Genomic DNA, 17802 nt, shown 5'->3' with positions numbered 1-17802 from the left:
AAACATATTCATGTTAACACTCACCTGCCTCAGCTCCACCTTCCTCCTCCTGCTTTCACTTTCACTGCTGCTCCCTAAACACAGAGGATGCTGGGACTTGTAGTTGTTTCCTTCCGGTGCGGTCTTCCTCTTTGTTTGTTTGTGTTTGTGTTCAAGTTATTTCGATCATGTAAACATCAACAGAACACGTGAAGCCACACAGAGTTTGTATGTCGAGGTGGGTAGGAGGGTTTGAGGGTTTGGGGAGGGGTCAGAGGGAAGAGGTCTCTCAGTCTTGACAATCCACATTGATGGCATTGCATCTTTCAACGTGTTTGTGGGTCGATTTGGATGCTCCAGGTGTGAGAGCAGCCACTCAGCCTCTGCTGCAGATGTGTGTCACAAGTTCATCTAGTAGTAGGCTATGGCACTTGGCCACAGGTGGCAGCAGTGGACTGGCCTCCATGTGAGACTGCTCCAGCTGCTATGTGATAGTCCAGCTGCAAACTGAAGATCATATGCAAGTTTTGGAAATTAAACTGTACAATATAAAGCGCCTTGAGGCGACTGTTGTTGTGATTTGGTGCTATATAAATAAAATTGAATTGAAACTCAGAATATTCTTAACTTAGCTTTAAAACCAACCCAATCTAACTCTCCTCCACACTCACAAACAAAGACAAACCAACTGACACATCTGAGTCCCTCACTTTCTTCAATCCACTCACTCTCACAAGCTCCACTTAGTCACACTGGCTCTGTTTATTACTGATTACTATTGTCTCCCCAGAAACACTTCCGTTTTCTTTTTTCCTATTTGTGTTTTCGTTTTTTGTATTTGTGTTTTCTTTTTTCCTATTTCAGTTGTGTTTTTTGTGCTTTTGCAGCGTTTTTTTTTTTTTTATTGCTGGTGTTTTCTTAAGTTGCAGTCCGTTTGGCCTCTCAGGGCCACCGTAGCTAAGGGCCAAAAATAAATACATAACATCATTTCAAATCAGTTTAAAGGTTTATTTGCAAGACACAAAAACAGAAAAAATTAAAAGTTACAAATGTATTGTGCATGAAACAGGAATTCAAACGTGGCTCAGATGTGTGTCAAGTTCATCTGGCTGTAGGCTATGGCACTTGACCACAGGTGGCGCTAATTGACTTGACTCCATTTGAGTGCACACAAAGTAAACTGCACACTTTAGTTGTGAAGCGAAAACGCTGAAATCGCAGTAATAACACGCACGAGGGGAACGATAACGAAGACCAGATGCTCCTGATCGTTACTCTTGCTGTCCTGTGAACAGCATCGGCGTGGTGTTAATGGTTTGCTTTTGTTTTGGCGAGCGCCCCGTGAATGAGAATATGACCAGGTAAACCCGCGACATTTTTAAATAGTTTGTCGTTCAACAGCAACAAGACTGACGGAGTGTGTTTGAGGAAACCTCACAAATGTCACAGATGAAATATTTGGTGTTTATTTGCTGGTTTGTCGGTAGCAGCTCCTTCAAAGTAAGTCTACCACACATCTGTTTGACCAACGCCAGTTGATTTGGATCACCGGTCCAAACAATTTGAACCATTGTTGTGTTTCCTTTTGTGTTGAGTTTGACTGATATTTGCTGGATAGCAAATGTTTTAAAGCTGTGCAACCTTTATCTGCACTTAATTCTGCACTTAGCAGTTAAACTGTTTAGATCAATCTTTATTGATACATTATTTATTTATGAATTACTGTGTACACAAGAATAAGTTAATGTATTAAGATAAACTGGCTGAAAGTTTTGTATTATTCTTGTGATTTTTTTTATTGGCCTTGTTTATTTACAGGCCAGGTGACCCTTTAGGGGTTTAAAATGCCGAGCCAATGAACGGCTGGGAGCAGGAATCTTTCTTCACTGAAGCTTCCACTTCCACGGGTCTGGTAGGAAGTTGTCCAAGCCAACAAAACAAACAGACAAAAAATCCATCTATCAATCACCTGGATCACCTGTTGAGAAAGAAAAAAGAGAAAACAAGCAAACAAAAGAGAGCAATATAATAAACAACAGCATCGCGATGATCTATGTGAATATAACTGTAAATACTAAATATTGAATATTATTGTGCAGCACGTAAGATCGACAGCGCACAGTGTGCTTTGAGGTAGCAGCCAAAATGCAAGGCAAGTTTATTTATATCGCACAATTCAACAACAAGGTGATCCCAAGTTCTTTACAGAACATTAAAAAACAAAAATGGATAAAAAGCATGATTTAAACGTGACGTGCCCGTGAGCTCCGCCGGCAGCCAGCTGTGCCAGAGTGACCGAGCCCCAGGCTGAGAGGCCAAAGGCACCGCACCCTGAAGGAGCCCGAGCGAGCCCCAGGCTCCAGGCCCCGACAAGCAGTACCTGGACGCCCATCCCCAGACACAAAGAACCACCAATGCACCGATGTCTGAAGGCGTCTGCCACTGGCAGGGGGAGTGGTGGGGGGAGATAGGCCTCCATACCTTGGAGGGCCTGAGATGTCCCCAGAGAGGTGGCGTCTGATACCCGACCTGACATATGGACACAGACAAACAGGCACACACAGATACAAACATCCATTCCCACCCTCATGCTCTCATATGCAATTACTCAGCAGCAGGTAAGCGCATAGCCCCTCCTGGTACCCCTCAATGTCTACGTGTATTTAAAATTGAGAGGTGGGCAACGGCGCCAGGGGTGAGGTTGTACACCCTGATGTGATTCTGATCTTGGAAACATTAAAGACATTCATAGCCAGACTGCTGACTTTGTGTTTTCATTCAGTCGCCTAACAGAAGTGCAGTGAGAAACGATTTACCCCATCCTGATTTCTTAGCTATTTGCATATTTGCCACACTTACGTGTTTCAGATCGTGAAGCAAATTTTTATGATAGATAAAGATGACCAGAGTCAGCATAAAATAAAGCTTTTACATGTATTGCTGGGAGGTCGGCAGCTCCCTCCACTGCTTGGCCCTCTGTGAAAAACAACTGGGATCCAGCTTCCCTGTGATGCTGAATTATATAAGTGGACAAAAATAAATAGATAGAAGGATGGATGATTGTATTTTGTGTACAATCGTTGAAGTGTAAAAAGGGTTGGCCCTCCGTGGTGCCCTAAGCAAAGTTTGATTTTTGGGGCCCTTTAATAGTGCCAATAATAGTGATTAATGATCACCTACTATAAATGTATTTCATTTTCTAATGTTGATGTTGTTGTAATCCACAGTGAAAAATGTCATAAAAACAGATAACAAATTTGCAACTTTCATGAAAAATGTTTTCATTAATATTTAAAAAAAAAAAAAAAAAACACCTCCCCCTGCTGGCCACACAGAGAAACAATAGATAAAACCTGAGAGCTGCACAGTTGCAACAGTGTGGTTTACGTCATTCTGTTGTCAGCCTGTTTTACACATCGGTGGTTTCTTATTGACGTGTAAAAAGATCTGAAATCGTAGTAAATTCAGCTGCTATTGTGGGCTGCGGATGATTTACACTTAACATTTTAATAACTGGGTATTGAATGTCATAGGCCCAATGTTCCCTCTAATTTTTCAGGTGTCTGAGCGAACACACAAACTCCCTGAGCGGTTCCTTGGACCACTGTGAGCGACAGCAGACGTGTGCACTGTGGTCACACCGGCATCGAATCCATCCAAGTTTCATGGTTTATTAAAATAATCAAATTACAGCGTTTACATTTATGTTAGACTACTTTTAATGAACTGCTTCAGCCCATTTACAATGAAAATGTAAAAGAAATCTTGTTCATGACCTGTGTAGTATGTTAACACTATTGGAAGTACAAATAACTTGAACTCCAATTTAGAAAACACAACTTTTTTTTTATAAAGCTCTGACTTGTATTATGAGTCCGTGGTCTGGGAGAGAGTCTGTAACTCTCTGTCTCCAAAATACTGTATATAATGACCAAAGCTGGGAAATTAATCAATCAATCAATCTTTATTTATAAAGCACTTTTCATACAAAAAAAGTAGCACAAAGTGCTTTACATGGTTAAAAGCACCCCACCCCGCCCTCCAACTAACCCCCCACACTCTCATTAACATAAACAATCATGAATGCACCCATATCCCCCCCCCCCCCCCCAGCCAGGCTGAGAGGACCCCCAGAGCCCCAGCAGCCACGGTCGATCACAGCCCCGGTGCAGAGAGCCCCCTCCGAGGAAACACTGGAGATATGTCACAATAGGATATATACAGGGTAAAAAGATAAAGTAAATAAGAACGGGATACAATAGAAATAGTAAGAAGATAAAAAATGAGTAAGAATAAAATCAATAAATATTAGGTAAAACCTAAATTAATAAATAGAATAACAGGATAGAATAAATAAGCATAAAATAAATAAACGTTAGGTGAAAGATAAATTAAAAAGGTGGTCTTGAGCCTGTTCTTAAAAACATGTACGTTCTCTGCGGCCCTGAGCTCCTCCGGCAGGCTGTTCCACAGACGAGGACCATACCACTGAAAAGCTGCCTCTCCGTGAGTATGTGTGCTGTCTTTGGGAACAGTCAAAAGGCCAGTACCAGAGGACCTCAAGGTCCGCGAGGGTTCGTATGGTAAAAGCAGATCTGAGAGATAAGACGGCCCAAATCAAATTCAAATTCAAATTTTATTTGTCTCGTATACAGTCGTACACAGTCATACACAGTACGATATGCAGTGAAATGCTTGGACAACTGCTCGTGACCTAAAGAAAAAAAAAAAAGGAAATAAATAGGAAATAAATAGGAAAAATTAAAAAGGGTAAATTTAACTAGGAGGGAATAAGATATAAATTAAGGTTAAAAATGAAATAACTGTACAACACAAATTAGAATGAAGGGTAAATTTAACTGGGAGAATAAGATAAAATATATAAATTAAAGTTGAAAATAAAATAACTGTACAACAAAATACACAATATAGAACTATATAAGAATGTATGAAGAAATATAAATAAATAAATATATACACAATAACAGCAGCTGTACAAGTATTAACTGGAAATGAAGAATATAGTGACCAGTGTTGTGCAATCCACATTATGTCTTGTGCAGTGCAAATATGCTTAAAGTGATTTAAGTGATGAAGTGAAAACAATGTCCAGAAAGTCCAGTGTGTGTGTAAGAACCATATGTGTGGGTCAGTACTGTGTGGTGGTGTGATTGAGAGACCGTATCGCCTGCGGGAAGAAGCTCCTCCTCAGTCTCTCTGTGTTGGTCTTCAGGGAGCGGAATCGCTTTCCTGACCTCAGCAGAGAGAACAGTCTGTTGTTGGGATGGCTGAGGTCCTTCACCATCTTCCTGGCCTTGGTCCAGCACCGCCTGCTGTAGATTGAGTGCAGGTCAGGGAGCTCGGAGCGGATGGTGCGCTCAGCTGACCGCACAACCCTCTGTAGAGCTCGTCTGTCCTGCATGGTGCTGTTCCCAAACCAGGTTAAGATGTTTCCCGTCAGGATGCTCTCTATGGTGCAGGAGTAAAAGTTCCTGAGCACCTTGGAGGGCAGTTGGAAGTCTCTCAAGCGTCTGAGGTGGTAGAGACGCTGTCGGGCCTTTTTCACCACGGTGTTGATGTGACAGGACCATGACAGGTCCTGCGTGATGTGAACTCCGAGGTATTTGAAGCTGTCCACTCTCTCCACTGGGCACTCGTTGATGACGGGGGTCTGGTAGTTCCTCTCCTGCTTAGTGCTGAAGTCCACTATCAGCTCCTTTGTCTTACTGACGTTTAGAAGGAGGTTGTTCCTCTGGCACCAGTTCTCCAGATTCCTAATCTCCTTCAGGTAGGCCGTCTCGTTGTTATCAGAGATCAGGCCCACCACGACGGTGTCGTCAGCAAACTTGATGATGGTGGTGGAGCTGGTAGTGGCCACACAGTCATATGTGTACAGAGAGTACAGCAGGGGGCTCAGAACACACCCCTGGGGGGCTCCAGTGCTGAGAGTGGTGGAGGCTGAGACATGTCCGCCCATCCTTACTGCCTGTGGTCTGCCAGTTAGGAAGTTGGAGATCCACTGACACATAGATGAGCTGAGTCCCAGATGCTCCAGCTTGGTGGTGAGTGTGGAGGGAATTATGGTGTTAAATGCAGAGCTGTAGTCTATGAAGAGCATTTTAACATAATTCCCCCTTCTAGTGTCCAAGTGAGTGAGTGATGTGTGGAGGAGATGAGAGATGGCATCGTCTGTGGAACGATTTGGACGGTAAGCGAACTGTAGTGGGTCCAGTGTGTCTGGTAGTGAAGAAATGATGAAGTCTCTGACCAGGCGTTCAAAGCACTTCATCACTACTGAGGTGAGGGCTACAGGGCGATAGTCATTGAGAGAAGCAGACCATTAAGACATTTAAAAACCAATAAAAGAACTTTAAAATCGATCCTGAAATACACGGGGAGCCAATGCAGCGATTCTAAAACCGGTGTACTGTGGGCCCACCCTCTGGTCTTCGTCAGCACACGAGCTGCAGTTTTGTAAAAGTTGTAAGGGTGATATATTCTTTTTGGGGAGACCAGAGAGCAGGGCGTTACAGCAATCAATGCGACTGGTAATAAAAGCATGCATCAACATATATAGCTGAATTTTTTTAATATTTTGTACACAATAACAGAATAATTTCAGAAAAACACAAAATGACTGGTGTCAATATTATTTGCCCCACAAAAAAGGTCGAATATAAAACAATATTGCAAATATTGCACAGTTGAAAAAAAAAAGCACTACAGCTCAGTTGTTCCCGCCATCCTTTGTCCTCCTGTTTCCCCTCCCTCTCCCCTCCAACGACGAGTTTGATGGTGTTACGGATTCAAATATTGGGGATGGATACAAGAGGAAAAACCACAATAACAACACTGGTCCGGCCGGGTTGAGTCAAACGATGATTTTAATGATCACACGCGTGGGAGATGGACACCGTACGCAGACAGCATCAGATCTCAAAATGGTGGAGCATTGATCAAACTCTTATAGCCTCTAGTGGCCCCCACCTTATCATAAAAGCCTAAACATTCACATGCTTTCTCTCACACGGCGCCTAAGCTACGACCTTGGCTCCCTGTTTATCTGCTCCTGCTGAGATGGGGCAGAAAACTCCAGCATGTTCTGTTCTCTTCTAATCAGACAAATAAGGCGATGACTTTCTGCGAACAGTATTTCTTATAACTCAGCAGTATAATGCATCATAAACAATATCATTCATTCACAATAAATCAGCAGTCTAATGTAATGCAAATCAGTTTAACAAATGCAATAGTTATCACCTTCTTCTAATTCAGGAGAATAATGCAAACTAAAACTACATAATAATTCACAATCTTCAATTAGGGGTCTAACGTGGCATAAAATAATATTATAATACCACATTGGCAAACTTCTCCCAATGTTTCCACTGAAGGGGTTGAAAGTTAAAAAGCGCCGAAGGTTAAGTTAGGTTTGGAGTAAATCATGGATGTGCACACGTGTTTGTGTGCAGCTTGTAGTGCAAACGTGCGTGCAGAATTCATGCAGACATGTGTAACTGGTCGTTTTGAGGTAGAAAAGAGTGATGCGCGGTCAAGCTGGTAGTTGAAAGTGTCAGTCAGAGTAGAAGAGCATTGTGTAAAAATGCAAGTAATAACAAAAAAGTGCAAGTCATTAATCGCATCACCCTGAAAAACCTGAGTAAGGAGTGCAGCTCCTGATGAAAGGAGGAGCACTGAAAACCAGGAAATGATGTTTCTGGAACAGTCTGATGACTGAAGCTGGATGTTTGAAGTCTCAGTGAACTGCTTGTCTTTTCCCCACAGCTCCTCCCTCAGCGATGTATATGGCTATATGTTATGAACAATGTGCTGATGTCCGTATCAGGTAACAAACAGCGTGACACAAACGGAGAACATTGTGTCCACTCGATAATATGCTGCTCTAAAAAGGCTCCATCCTGCAGGCAAGTCGGCCCAGCTTTACTCGCACAGCCTGCCAGCTCTGTTTGAACAGAAAGGACATCTGCACAAGAAACACAGCAGCCTGTCGCTCAGCACCAACCGCCTCACTGAGCGGATCAGTCTCAGGTACGACACGCCATCACAGATGCAGAGAAACAGGAGCTGTAGGTGCAGCAGTGTTAATAATGTCATGTATGATGCTACCACTTGATTTTGAGGAAGGAGGATACTGTAAACCCAATTTTGTCTGCTTGTTCTGACCTGGATATTCTCTGTTGGCCACAGAAAGTTTACCATATCTGTAAAGATTCCTGACACTAAAGGTTGTAGGAGGTGCAGTGTAGGTAAGCAATGCCGAGTTACTCTGGTCAGTCTGTTTGTTCACGGAGAACAACTGCAGACACTTAGTCCTGCTCTCTCTGTTTCAGCAAGAAACCCATACACAGATAGTACATATCTGTGCGGGGCTGTCCCATCTGGCCTGGTTTTACTCTTGTGGTATGAGCCTCTTCAAAAGTTCATGCATCTAAAGGTTTGTACAGATATGTCGAACTTGCCACCTGAATAAATGTCTTCCTTTCTAACTCTACCCCGATTTCCACAATGCAAACCAGCCATTAGACCTGGATTACATAAAAGTAGACAGACAGCATATCAAAATCTGAAGCTGAAGAATGTAATTGATTTTTTTTAATAACATATGCATACTTTTTATTCAAGCCCAACAAGATTTTAGAGACTAAATAAAAGAAACGTTGTATAAACGCCGTCCAAAAACACCAACAGCACCTTCTCTGGGTCCAAGCTCGTGTAACTGAATGGTTACCATGTGTTTTCTGTGCTACAGGAACAGTGTTATCAGCACACAGTTCAACGCCAGCATGCACCATTAGATCACATAGCACAGATAATTGACAGTTTTTTTGTGAATGTCTCGCACATTTCATAACGATAATGTATGTACTGTGAGAACAGAGCTCTGTGTTAAGCCTGTCTGCAGTCCTAACACAGTGCTGCTTGGAGAAACACGCCTGTGTCACAACATTATGGAAAAGTGGCATCAGTCCAAAGACGTGCAGTTAGGGGATGGATGGATGGATGGATGGATGGATGGATGAATGGATGGATGGATGGATGGATGGAAGGATGGATCGACGGGTGGATGGATGGATGGATGGATGGACGGGTGGATGGATGGATGGACGGCTGGATGGATGGATGGATGGATGGATGGATGGATGGATGGATGGATGGATGGAGGGATGGGTGGGTGGATGGATGGATGGATGGATGGATGGATGGACGGGTGGATGGATGGATGGATGGACGGATGGATGGATGGATGGATGGATGGATGGGTGGGTGGATGTTTGGACGAACAGATGGACGGGTGGATGGATGGATGGATGGATGGATGGATGAATGGATGGACGGCTGGATGGATGGATGGATGGATGGATGGATGGATGGGTGGATGGCATCGGTTTATCTTTAATCTCAAGATTTAATAATCATACAAGAATTCTGTTGTGCTGTTTTTGACGGTTGTATGAACAGGTTCAGCTCAGGTTTAACAAGCATCACTTAACCATCCATGAGAATTTATTTATTTTTTTTGTTTTCCTTGGTGACTGTTTCACAGCAACTCGCCATCAGACTCCCAGATTCTCTTCTCAGCTGTGTGTTGGAGTGAGAGACTGTAGTAATGATAAACCACCAACCGGCCAACAGCTCAGGTTTGATATTATAGAGCTGAACGGCGCTCCTGTTCCAGTGCCAGGTAGGACCGTTTCTGCGTGTCTCTGCTGACTTCCTGAAGCTTCAAGCTTCAACTTGTTGCAACAAGCTTCCTTCTTTCCGTGCATCAGGAGATAGTGGAGCACTCAGAGTCGTGCAGGTAACCCAGCTGGACCGAGACACTGTTCTCATCACCTTCGAAAGTAAGTCCCCTCGCATATTGTGAATCCTTCAAATGTCTTTCATGCTCATTCTCAATCTGTGTACTGTTTGGACAGGAACTGTAAAGATCGTGAACCTGCAAGGACTTCCATCCAGACAGCTGGCTGCAGAAATAGTCTTTGACTTCCCCATTGAAACACTAGGTAGAAATGATGATGTGACAAACAAAGTGAATGAGAGCTGATGTGTGTCCTGAAAGCTGAGTGACACCTCCTGTTCTGTCAGTCTGCTTGCAGGATAGTGTGCTGGCGTTCTGGAAGCATGGCCTCAAAGGGAGGAGTTTCCATTCAGATGAGGTGATGAACTAGTAAATTCATCCAACGTTGGCTGAGCTCGTATCATGTGCTTATCATATTAGTTCTAAGTCATTACACATGTGAATTTTCACTTTATGTGCAGGTAACACAAGAAATTACAGATGAGAGTCGTGTGTTCAGAGTTCTGGGAACAAACAGGTATGTTAACTGTATGCTGACAAGAGCTATCAATCACTGTGAGAAACTAGTAATCCTAGTACATCAGAAGTAATCAGGATAGTATTTTTCTTGATACTATTGTTAATAGACCTGGAAGTGATTTTCAGAGTAGCATTAATGGTAGCATTAAAGCAGGAGTCACACTAGAGTGTTTGTTCTGTTGGTTACTCAGATCCAAGGATTTAGGAAATGCAGCCTATGTGTTTGCATGCAGCCCTCCAAAGAAAAACAGCCATTAAAGTTACCAACTACCGTCTACCTGACACTTTGTACAGAAAACTACTTTCCTTAGTGCTAATTTTCTTTATTCTAGTACCAAATCACAACAATAGTCACCTCAAGACACTGTATATTGTAAGGTAAAGGCCCTGCAATTATGGTGCACAAAGGTGAAAAACTCCCTTTTAGCAGGTGAAAACCTGAACCAGGCTGGGGGAGGGGCGGGCATCTGCTGCGATTGGTTGGGGGGGTGAGAGGAGGAAGACGGGACAAAGACAATCTGGGGAAGAGAGCCAGAGAATATTCTCAACTAATGATTGAATGCAGAGAGGTGTTTAAATAGATAGTGAGTGAAAAGGGCGACTGAAGAAGAAACACTTGGTGCATCACGGGAACCCACCAGCAGCCTAGACTAGGCTAACTAAGGGAGGATTCAGGGAAGAAAGGAAAGTTTGAAGCCTAATGTTAAAAGTAGAGAGGGTGTCTGTCTCCCAAACCCAAACTGGAAGCTGGTTCCACAGAAGTGGTGGCTGTAGTTCAGGTGGGGGAGCAGGTCACCTACTCCCCGTCTACATGCCAGATATCCTGCATGAAAGTTGCTCTTCGGTGCATCCGTCAGAGTATGAATGGGTGTGAACGGGTGAATGAGGCAAGCTTTGAGTGCTCAGAGTAGAAAACCACTATATAAGAACCGGTCCATTTACCATTTACCAAGAGGGGCCTGGAAACCGAAGGGTCTGGCTCCCATTTTACTTTTAAATACTTGGAACGAAGTGCTCTAATGGGGTGATATGGTACTATAAGGTCATTAAGATAAGACAGGGGCTGATTATTCAAAACCTTTTATGTGAGGATTTTGAATCTTTTATTCTGGATAAAACAGGGAGCCAATAAATGTTCTGTTTCTAGTCCCTGTCAGGACTCTCGCTGCAGCATGTTGCTCAGAGCAGTCTGGAATTGATTTTTGACTAAATAATTAAAACTAATAATAATATATTACTATATTATATTACTAACAAATCCAGGACACCCCTGTTGATCCAGCAGCTCTTAATGAAGTTTGTAATAAGAATCGTGGTGAGTTCATTAGAAATATTTCACTTTTCTTTTTTAAATCAGTCATTACTGGAATCATCTGAAGTGCAAAAACAGTGGGATTATATATGAGAAGGACGGACTCAAAGACTGTCGTGTATCACATATGTATTACATCGATGTCCAAAATCAATGCATCATTAATGAAACTGAAACAAAAGTACTGAATTTCATGTGGAAGACCAAACCTCAGCATTCAGGAAAGTCTTATACAGGAGCAAAGATAATGGACGTTACCCGGAGTTTTCCACTGTGAAACCAGGAATAACAGCTTAAAAATGTTTCTGTGATCTAAATCATTGTCAGCCTGGCAGGCAAATAGCGTGGACACCAAAGTTTGTGAACGTGAAAACCTGAGAACAAAGACATGTAGGATTTTAAATCGGTACCATAGGTGTGTCTACTGGGAGGCTGAGGCTTAGCGCTGCTGGCTGCCAGTACTAAGTATTATTATACAACCCTTATTTTAGTGGATCTTATCTTCTTTCCTTGTGTTTCAGTTAGTTTCTACTCAAACTGGGTGTAGAAGGAATCCCTGCAAAGGTTTCTTTTTCTTCTGTGTTATGTTTTATGTATTTCTCAGCTCTTTGCTTCCTTTTTTCTACTTTAAACTTGTTTGTATGCTGGTGTGTAAATGTTCACACTTATCATAAAGTTTAAAAAAGTAGTAGGCGTGGTGATGAGCAGGAACAGGAGTAAAACTCCAGTAAGTGTACCAGTACTGTACCAGTGTGTAGCATTAAAGTCAAACTACAGTGGTTGTAGTATCAGTAGAGTAGTGTTAGTACTAGAGGTGGGAGGAGTAGAAGCAGGTGGAGGCACTGGCTTTAGGTTAGTACTGCCTTTCTCTGGTTCTCCTTTACAACTCATCTCCTTCTCATTTGCTGACAATGTGCAGAGACATCCTCCTTCAGAGCACACCGACTGATGACCCGTCAGCACTGAGCAGCCTGTACATCCTGACAGGACACGAAAGCAGCTACTGAGAGAGGACACGGGGCTTCTCTTTCGACGGTGTTACCAAAGAAAAGCACAGCCTGTCTGTAACTGTGGGGTGGAAACGATGCTCTGTTTCACTGAGGCTGTGCCAGGAAACGGTTCAATGCTGGGAATGACAAATGTTAGGAAGGTATCCTGCTGACTGTCCAGCCTTCACCTGTACACAAGACACCTGTCAAGGTCCTCGCTGGGGTTATAGTTGATAAAGCTTTCTAGCTTTTCTTGTCTATTCAGCTTACCTGCTTAAATCAGACCTTTCTGTTAAAGCTAATGCAGACTCCACTGATCCGCCCGCTCAGTGTGGACGGGAGAATAACCTGAACATGGCCTCTGGGACATCATCATACTGATGTTATGAAGCGCTCAGTCAGGTTTTCTTCTTGATCAGACTGAGGGGCAGACTGAGTGTGTTTTGGTGCCTCAACATTCAGTCATATTCTGTAAAGCCATTTTCTGTCTGCATGCTGCACATAAACTCTTTGGACCAGAGTGCTGTGACACCTACACCTTACACCTGCAGGAGCTGCTCGGCCATAGAAAGCTGCTCTGTGAAGTGCACGGCTTTTTTGCCAGTGTTGATCTTATGGGTTTAATGTAATAACTAATTTTTCACATCATCGTCTGAGTCGTAATCCCAACGAGGAAACCTGGAATGTAAAACTTGATGGACGCTCCAGCTGAAGAGTGAAGTGTCAGACTTTTAATGGATCTTTCAAGCATTAGCGTACTTACAATGGCAGAAACAGTGCCACGTCTAAAGCATAGGAGCCATCTTCATCTCATGCTTCCCATTTCATGCAAGTTTCTTCTCATCCTCAGATGGACAGAATTTGGTTTGCTGACTTCATTCAGTCACACCATACTAGAGCATAAAAAGTGGAAATAAACTGGTCAGTAAGAAAGTGTGATGCTTGAAAGTATAGCGTAAGGACAGCAGCAGCACTGCATTTACAGCTGATATGATGACTTCAGCATCTTTAAAGAACTGTGAAGGAATTATCAGTGCTAACACAACCTTAAGCACGTGATGTGACCGTATACACTGCTTACACTTTCAGTATCCTTACTTAAAGAGAACATCTCAGAAAAAAGTACAGTTAGCAAGAAGCTTTGAGAACAAGGCAGTGTTATTGTATGCTAACCACCGTGGTGGTGTAGCTTGTCCTGATAAAAAGTGAATGTGGTCACATTATACTTGTTAACTAAAATGAAAAAATACAATAATTCCACTACATGGGTAAAGATATTTATGATATTTATGGAAAGGGTACTATAAAAGTAACACTGGCCTTTCCATGAGAGAAACTTGAAGTACAGTATGCATGTTGAGATTAATGTTTGTTTAATATGTTTTTGCTACTATGTGAAGATGTGATGTTATTAACAACACAGAATAGACAGAAATAAAGATTTTCATATCTCTTGGAGTTTTATGAAGAGTTTGTTGGGTTGTTCTTCTTTGAATGTGTGGATCGATGCTTCTGCGATTTATATCTTAATCCTTCAATTTGTAAAAAACATTTTGAATTCCGTTTGAGAAGATAAATGAAGGTTCTTGCGTTCAAGTGGAGGCTCTAGCAGACTGAGAAAGTAACTGCATAACTGGTCAAAGGAGCTTGTAAAGAAAAGCGTCTGGACTTCTTTAAGTTACTTGAAGACGTTTCACCTCTCATCCGAGAAGCTTCTTCAGTTCTAAGGTCAAATGGTGGAGAGTCCCAGATAACTGCATAACTATGTTATTCCTGCACCCATAGCAGCAAGTAAGTGAAGGCAGTGATGAGGGCTGATGAGTTCTCAGATCACTCAGTCAGTCTCTGAGCGTCACCTTTATTGTGATCGCGCACTTTAAGCTTTCATGCCTGTATTTTTGCACAATTGTGATAATACTGTATTGAAAGAAATCTGTGCACAGACGAACATGGGGTGGCTTTGCTCAGGTAGTAGAGGAAGGTGCTTCAATCCCCGTCTGCATGCCAAATATCCCTGGGCAAGATACCAACCCAGAGTTGCTCTCCGAATGTGTGTGAACATTACACAGAAAGTGCTTACAGAGAAAAGTGCTTGCGTACACCTGAATGAGGCAAGTTCTTTAAAGTGCTTTGAGTACTATATAAGAACCAGTCCATTTACATCGCCAAAGCACTCAATACTCTCTTTACAAAGTTCTCTGTAGTTTGTTTCTCCAGCACCATATTTGACCGCGGTCAAGTGAGCCCTCACTTACGACCACACAGTCAAGCCAGCCGCACCTAAAATGTTGTTGCACTATTCTTATGCATATTACGGTACGGGTGCCGACTGGCTTAGAAATGCAGTCTTTTGTGTCCTGACCAGAGATGGGCAGTAACGCGTTACTTGTAATCCGATTACTTTTTTCAAGTAACAAGTAAAGTAAGGGATTACTATTGCAAAAACGATAATTAGATTACCGTTACTTTCCCGTAGGAACGCTGCGTTACTAAAACAGTGATTTTTTTGCGAGAATGTCTCATGACAGTGACGTAAGCAAGTGCAACGTCGGTGACAACAGCTGTGTGCAGATCAACAATGGATAATATATCGAGTGCGGGAGAGAGTATGAGCGTGCAGCGTTTAAAGCGTGGAAGTACTGACCTTACTTTGAGTTTGATTCCATAAAAAGTGACAAAAACATTAGTGTCCGTTGTGCGTGGGAAGAAAACTTCTTTTTACGGCGAAAAAACCCCCTAAACTTCCGAGCAAGCACCGAGTGCGCTACGACGTAATGGGAAAGTCACAGAGAAACTCGCGGATTCTTCAACTGACCGCGGCACACCTGCACCAGGGTAAACCTCCGCCTACCCTACTCCTGCTTTACAGGTGAAAATAGAGCCAAAGGACCGCTAGTCTTTGATTTTATTTATTTTCTGCTGTGTTTTACTTGCATCTATTTGAAAGAGTGAGTGTAAACACAAAAAATATTTTATTTTATGTGCTGGAATGGGCAGAAAATAAGTTTAAATATTAAACAAATTTCTTCCAGTCAGAGAATGTTACATATAATTCAATTTTTGCTTGATGCATAAAGTTAAAAGATTAAAACTAATTAAACAAGTTTTAAAAAGAGAGACTTTTCCATTTGATTACATTTTATATGATGAATTATGCAGAAAAAGTAGAATTGGGCTGAAAGATCTATCGCTTTATCACCTATTCAGGTTGTAAATCGTGTTTTTAAAAAGTAACTAAGTAATTAATTACTTTTGAAAATAAGTAATCAGTAAAGTAACAGGATTACTTTTTGGGGGAAGTAATCAGTAATTAGTTACTGATTACTTTTTTCAAGTAACTTGACCAACTCTGGTCCTGACACTATTGTACTTCACAATCCACTCCCAGTTTTGGTTCATCTCCACTTTTCCACTTTTTCCACTCCACCCTGTGATCCACAGCCCAAATTACTGTACTATTCAGAGAAAATTAACAGTAAAATTTACCCAATTTACTGTACTGTACTCTATATTTTCTCATATTTGAGCTCAGATTACAGGAAAACTGTAAGAGGTGACACTGATATCTCACTAGATTCTGACTCTGGGTGACCCCCACACACCCAAGATTACTGTACGGTTTCTGAGATTGCTTTGTTAACCCTCTCAAGGCAGGCATTGCAGATATGCAACAGTTAAAAGCTAACAACCTGATCACCCCACATACATATTTCATGAGTTTTTTACTCAGAAGTACCACTGCAGGTATTCTTTTGTGCATTAGCAACAAAAACTTAATTTGAGCCTGAGAGGGTTAAGCATGAGTATGACAAAGGCTAAGAAAATATACTGCCTACAATAATATCAAATTTAAACAACAAATTACAAAATTGCCACACCTGCTGTTATTGCCAGGTGTTCGATAGAGCATTATTTAGTCATAAAAAATACATATCACTGAAATATCATCAGTAAAAGAAGCACTCTGTCATGGTCCTGGGTCAGTGACCCAGTGCTTTTAGTTATCATTTTCTAGTTTATTATGATGATGATGATTATTATTATTGTTTGAGTTCTATGTGTGATATTCGGTCTGCCTTTGAGTCTGTGTCTCTGTCTGTCTATGGTGTCACCCCATCTGTTTGTGAAGCTGTCTGTTTAGATCTGTGTCTTGTTTGGTTCCCCGTGTCTGAGTTTCCTGTTTTATTGTGAAGGTCTCTGTCTGATGTGAGTATGTTCAGTTTACATTTCCCCTGTCCCATCAGCTCTGATTTCTCCCAGCTGTGTTGCCCTCCTGTCTCTCATCCCCTGATTACTGGTGTGTGTGTATTTAAGCCCTGTGTGTTCTCCTGCATGTTGCCGGTTCGTCTGTATTACTCAGTGTATCCACCGTGCCTTCTCCTTGCTTTTCATCGTCATTCTCCTCTGCTCGTTTTCAATCAGGATTGTGCTCTGTAGTTTAGTTGTTTCCCAGTTTAGTTTAGTTCGAGCCCCGTTTGCTGTTTGTCCACATTCTTTTTGTGTTCAATAAATCACCTTCACTTCTCCACGACTGCCTGTGATTGGATCCTCATTTATTCCGCACGGCTCGCCTCGGCAGCCGTGACACACTCACTATGTAAGACATGTTAGCAAATTCAGTTAATAAATAATGTATCAAATCTATACAGATGTTTGAAGGTATATTGCAAAGCATGTTTGTTTCTTATGGCTTACAAATGTGTTTGCCTTTAACATAATTTACATTTTATTTATACAGTTTCACAGACGAAACAAAATAGGTTTCCTGAACTGTTCTTCGTGGCCTAATTTTGAATCCTTCTGAGGGGGATGCATTATCCATGAAGGTGGGCAATTTGTTCGTCGATCTCTGACCCTCGCTGACTCTGACGCCTCCTAATTCTGCTTCCAGCCTCGCTGATTAATTTGTTGTCACTGATGCTGTCACCAGTTGTACACAACATCTGTTTGTCCACCAGTCTAATCTGTAATTCAGGTGAACCCAGAATTACCTGCATCTTTGTAATGTTTCAGAAAATATACACTATATGTTGATGGGCTTTGTCCCACTTTTCTTTCCTTTATAAGTAAGAATCTCTGTGGTTTTAATGACAATTCATATACAGATTGTGGAGGACATTTTATTCAACACTCAAAAAAGTTCCTCACCAGCAGACTGTAGTACAATTTCAGCCCACAGTTAA

General features: G+C 42.0%; 3 protein-coding genes across 4 annotated transcripts in view; 2 read left to right on the top strand and 1 right to left on the bottom strand.

Annotated features, from left to right (window-relative positions):
- The window catches only part of LOC143416853 (ribonuclease inhibitor-like), a 264095-nt gene that overhangs the window by 128809 nt on the left and 117484 nt on the right, over nt 1–17802 (bottom strand). The window lies entirely within an intron of this gene.
- On the top strand, nt 7464–9843 carry LOC143412411 (mitogen-activated protein kinase kinase kinase kinase 2-like). Of its 2 annotated transcripts, XR_013097098.1 has the most exons (6): nt 7464–7825; nt 7905–8028; nt 8188–8246; nt 8331–8434; nt 9545–9682; nt 9771–9843. XR_013097098.1 is itself a non-coding variant. In XM_076882527.1 (5 exons), the coding sequence occupies exons 1-5, from the start codon at nt 7798–7800 to the stop codon at nt 9593–9595; spliced, it is 366 nt and encodes a 121-aa protein (XP_076738642.1). In that variant the 5' UTR covers nt 7464–7797; the 3' UTR covers nt 9596–9829. The 2 variants fall into 2 exon arrangements, 1 of the variants encoding a protein (XP_076738642.1); XM_076882527.1 differs by having other exon boundaries at nt 9545–9829.
- On the top strand, nt 9608–14083 carry LOC112433161 (mitogen-activated protein kinase kinase kinase kinase 2-like). Its single transcript, XM_076877898.1, has 6 exons — nt 9608–9638; nt 9771–9842; nt 9918–10004; nt 10087–10157; nt 10261–10316; nt 12550–14083. The coding sequence occupies exons 1-6, from the start codon at nt 9608–9610 to the stop codon at nt 12635–12637; spliced, it is 405 nt and encodes a 134-aa protein (XP_076734013.1). The 3' UTR covers nt 12638–14083.

This window comes from Maylandia zebra, linkage group LG3, assembly GCF_041146795.1.
Source record: "Maylandia zebra isolate NMK-2024a linkage group LG3, Mzebra_GT3a, whole genome shotgun sequence".
Taxonomy (NCBI): domain Eukaryota; kingdom Metazoa; phylum Chordata; class Actinopteri; order Cichliformes; family Cichlidae; genus Maylandia; species Maylandia zebra.
This window is presented reverse-complemented; position numbering and strand designations above follow the sequence as displayed.